The following is a 4,437-nucleotide window of genomic DNA, read 5'->3' as shown; positions in this document are numbered from 1 at the left end:
TGTTATTCAACGCATTCTCGAAAGATGAAGTAGACCACGTACAGCCACATGGGTCTGCTCCGGACCGTCATCGTTTTGGCCACTTCCTGCCCGCCTAGTTTTCTGTCTACGCAAATATGCCCGAGGTGTGTCGTCGCTTGAGCTCTCGTCGATCTCTAAGCTATCCGATACCACTCTTCGAGGAATATTGGGATGTGTATTTTCTTTTTCATTCTCCATCGTTGATGTGAAGGTAGCCAAGAGTGTTTTTGGGGCTCCCACAGGTGTTTCCATATCCGTAGCCGGTCCATAGTCATTCATGGTTTCATTGCACGTGAGTGATCGATTCGTGAGAAGCAGTGCAGACTTGGGCTCAACACTGACCCTTCTCCGGTTTGTTTTGCTGCCCGCTCGCAGTGAAGGGGAAATGGCGTGAGACAATATATTGTTCACAACGTAAGAAGTTTTCATCAAAACAGCAATTTCACCCAATGCACGTGTTGCCGTCATGCCGCTGTTCAGTAGTGTTTTGATTCTGTCGGTCAAAACACACGCAGCTTGTCTACGAGGATACTTTGAAGCCTCCGATACCCCAAAAGTGTCTGCTCGAGGTTCATGTACATCTATTAAGTGTGTTGGAGATGATCCAGGAGGGGCATTATCGAATCTTTTCATGAATTGAAAATTCATAGGCCATATGCCTGCTTCTTGAAACGATTTTCTTGCCACATCTGAGGTCACGGGTTTGTGTCCCGCAATTGCAAACTTTACTTTCATTGCAGTATTCGTCCAGGAGAAGTGACTTATTGCCAACAGCTGGTCCCTTGTCCTCCTGATCTCCCTTTGGAACGCCTGATTTGCTGATTGGTCGCATGGTTGCAGGATATGTGTAGTGTTGGCTGGAAGTTTAACGGCTATGATATTTCGCCTTCTGCATTCAGTTATCCATTCTTTACTCTGACGTGAGCTATCTCCATCAACCAAAAGCAAAATTTTCTTCGAATGGGGTATGGTTTTTCTTGCATGAGTGTCAATGTGTTTGATGACATCGACAATTACTGTTCTATCAATTGAGCCTTTTTTGTTAGAGAAACCGTTGTTTTCTTAGGCCACCAATCATCTGAGCAAAGCCAATGACAATTCCCACCTTGTCAGTAAAATTTTCCTCTGGTAATGGCTTCTTCCAGCTTCACATACATTTTTCCAGATGCGATTATGAATAGAGGGGCAACATGACCATCCGCGGCAATGGCAATACCAGCTGTTAGATGCTTTCCGGCGTCTTTAACAGCAATACGGGCTCCTCCGCTACAGCTCTGCGATGCTGCATAACACCTTATTTTTTGCCGTACTCTTCAAGCAATGCCGTTTCGTCAAAGTTCCATATTAGTTTGGGGTCATTTTTGAATTCTGGGAATTCTGAACACACGGTTTGGAGTACGGTTTCAAGACTTCCGATGTGCGATACATTTTCTGAAGCTAAACGTGCCGCAGAAACATTTTCGGAGACCATGTACCCGAGCTCTCTGTGACGGGCTCTGAAACTACGAATTGTGTCCGGGGATGGAACACCTCGCCGAAACGGTTGGCGACCATCACTGCTAATTTGTGCAAAAACTGAGACCAGGTCGTTGTTATCGATTACGAAGCCTCTCTTTGCGCCGACGAGTGCCCTTTGAACAACAAGCTCTTCTTCTGGAGTTGATATAACCTGAGCAGGGCCTGGTCGATAATTTAGGGGGTCAAGCAGTTTTTTCAGCGCAACATCGTCTCCTGTAGTGAAGTTTTTCTTGATACGAAAAGCTGTTGTGTTGGATACACCACTGAGCGAAGCGGTCTTCCGAATGCTGTATCCTTTTTTGAGGAGATCCAGCGCTCGGTGGCGCCGCTGTCGTTCAATATGGGCGTTTGCTATTCTTCGCTTGTGTGCTAGCGACTGCGCTCGCATAGATGGTGGCATGGTGCCTATGCGCGTCGTCAATGGCGCGTTCAAACGTGTCCTGGAGTGCGGTTTGTAGATACAGGTTCCATAGGAACCGCAGATCTGCGGGGGCAATGAAAGGTGGAACGCTACGCAGGCTGGTCTCAAAATTAGGGGTGTTTCAAAATTCCCATGTTCCAAAATGCCCCAGTGAGAAGGGTACTGTATCAGTTCATCCACAACGAAGTAAAGATCTACACACTCACATCAAACATGTTATCCCAGTACTGTAGTACAAAACATGAATAGAGAATTACAATCAGGAGGCAGGAGTAATCACCGGATATCATTACATCTCTCGCTAGGTACCTTAAATCACTTAGACAATTGTTGACCAACATCAGTACTGCGCGATGAGCTTAGATGTTACTGACTTAATGCGAGACCACTTGAAGTGAAGTTCACGTATCAACACCCCTCCTTAACTTCGCTCTCAGAAACAATGTCATCAATGCACAAAGCTTCACGTAGGAAGCGTACGCGCTCGGTAGTCAATCCCTTTTTGTTGCGTACTCGTGCTTTTTCCTCAGTTCCGCCGCAGCAAGTCGTACAGGGACAGTCTATCCCCCTCTGCCTTCCCCATCCTAGAGAAGCGCTGGCAGAGTCGTTTATTTAGGTAGCGCTGCCACTCTCCCGGCCCCCTCAGTCTCAGCTGCGGTAGGGGACACCTGTCTCCTGTGAGCCTATCCCCGAGCACATATGCGCCGCGTCCGGCGCAGGAGCTCTCCCAGCCATTTAGCGCTCGGGGACTACAGTGATCTCCACCGAGTGACAGTCGGCAGTGCCGCCCACCCCGCGCGGACGCTGACATGTGTGGTTCATCTATGAGAACGGCACCCATGCGCTACTTGTGTTCATTGCCAATCACAGGCGTCTACGTCTCCTGGCTGCCACCCATCCAGGTGCGGAGTGCTGCGAATTACGATATCGTACTTCTATCAGTTGGGGCCGCCTCCAGACGCAGCAGTCCCCCATGCATCGTCGGGCCGGAAGGCCGAGCCGTGGCATCGTCACAGGGACGCCCCCAACTTCTGTTGACGAGGCGTGCCATTCTTGCGTACGTCCTGGATATACTCATCCAAAAGTATCGGCACGTCCTCTCTTAGCAATGTCAGAGAAACCCACGAGCTTTCGCTAATGTCGAAACCTCGCCACTGGGTGAGCAATTCCACTTTTTCCACTACTTGACGAATGTCGTGAAAGTCGCTTACGAGAAGGAGCTCGTTCTGTTGGTAAGCCAATTGATTTCTGACTTCCTCGGTTACTTCGAATTCCTTATTCCTGAAATATTTAAGCCTGCGTCCGTGCAATTCAGTTCTTTTCCCAGACAAAGATCCTCGACCAGAAAAATGTACTCAGAGAGGCAAGAAACAACTCTGTATGGGCCTGTCCACTTGACCGCTGGCTTGGTTCCTCTGATCTTTTGAAAGCTGCCTTGCAGCACAAAATCTCCTGCGATGAAGTTGATCGGACGTACGTTGGTCCGCGTATTGTGTCTTTGGATCTCCTTCTCACGTGTGGCTGTTGTTCGAGATTTCACGTCGCGGTGCATTTCGGCGAGGGCGCGCTGCGTTTTGTCAATTCGGACGAGCCGTTCAGAGTGGACTTCATCAATCGATCGGACACGAACAGAACCTCCAATCCTAGTCGTGACGGAGCGCAATGTTGTGTCCTGGGGAAGCCCAGTGAATACGTTGAGGGCGCAGCGACGACCCAAGTGTTGCAGCGGGGATGAATTAAGTACCGATTGTACTACAGGTATGACATTAGGCCAGGATCTGTGCCGGAATTAGAATTCTGGGAGCAGCGCTCGCGTGGCACGTAACAGTTCTCGGCATACCACCTCGACCGTGCCATTGCTCCAAGGGCAATATGCTAATGTGAAGTGGTGAGATCCTCCTGTCTGCTCGCGCAAAGTTCGCACGACCTCATTCTTAAAGTGTGTTCCTCTGTCCGAAACCTAGTAGTGAACAACTCCAAAAGAAGCAAACCAATCTAGCATAGCCTGTGCAGTTGTATCGGCGTCGGCTTCTTGTGTAGGACGCAGCCAAGCGTAACCACTGAAGTCGTCTTTGAGAACCAGCACATGTCTAAGGTCTCTTAATCCCTTCATCATGTAGCAGTAGTCAAAATGTAATAGAGCATTTGGCCTATCACCGTGTACGGCATGGCCCATAGGGCGAGGAACTGATTCCCCAGTCTCAGTCGCGAGACAGTGCAGACAAGATTTCACGAAGTGTTCTACGTCTGCCGTGACTTCTTTCCACCAGAAGTACGCTTTCACAGTTACCTGGGTAGTACGGTACCCTCTGTGCCCACCGTATCTTGTGTGACCCGCCACCATGATCCGTAGCCTCATGAGTCTGTCCTGAGTAGGAACCCAGACCACTCCTCTCTTGTCCTGCCAGATTTCATTGACCTTCTCAAAGCGGGAAGGCGGTGGCTCTTCGTGCTTCGCCTGGGACTTGATAATGTCG

The 4,437-nt window shown here is 49.4% G+C and overlaps 1 protein-coding gene; it reads left to right on the top strand.

Annotated features, from left to right (window-relative positions):
- Positions 1–3,417: 3,417 nt before the first annotated feature.
- On the top strand, positions 3,418–3,946 carry CHC_T00007350001 (hypothetical protein). XM_005711367.1 is given in 2 exon segments: positions 3,418–3,753; positions 3,754–3,946. 1 exon segment carries the CDS (start codon positions 3,418–3,420, stop codon positions 3,751–3,753), a length of 336 nt encoding a protein of 111 aa, XP_005711424.1. The 3' UTR covers positions 3,754–3,946.
- The last annotated feature ends 491 nt before the right edge of the window (positions 3,947–4,437 follow it).

This window comes from Chondrus crispus, genomic scaffold (genome assembly GCF_000350225.1).
Source record: "Chondrus crispus Stackhouse genomic scaffold, scaffold_7, whole genome shotgun sequence".
Classification (NCBI taxonomy): domain Eukaryota; phylum Rhodophyta; class Florideophyceae; order Gigartinales; family Gigartinaceae; genus Chondrus; species Chondrus crispus.
Note: the sequence above shows the minus strand (reverse complement) of the source record. Positions and strands in the feature narration are given on the sequence as shown.

What these genes read in the sequence shown, in the direction of transcription:
- CHC_T00007350001 (XM_005711367.1), top strand. Translation starts at nt 3,418, where the DNA reads ATGAAGTTGATCGGACGTACGTTGGTCCGCGTATTGTGTCTTTGGATC.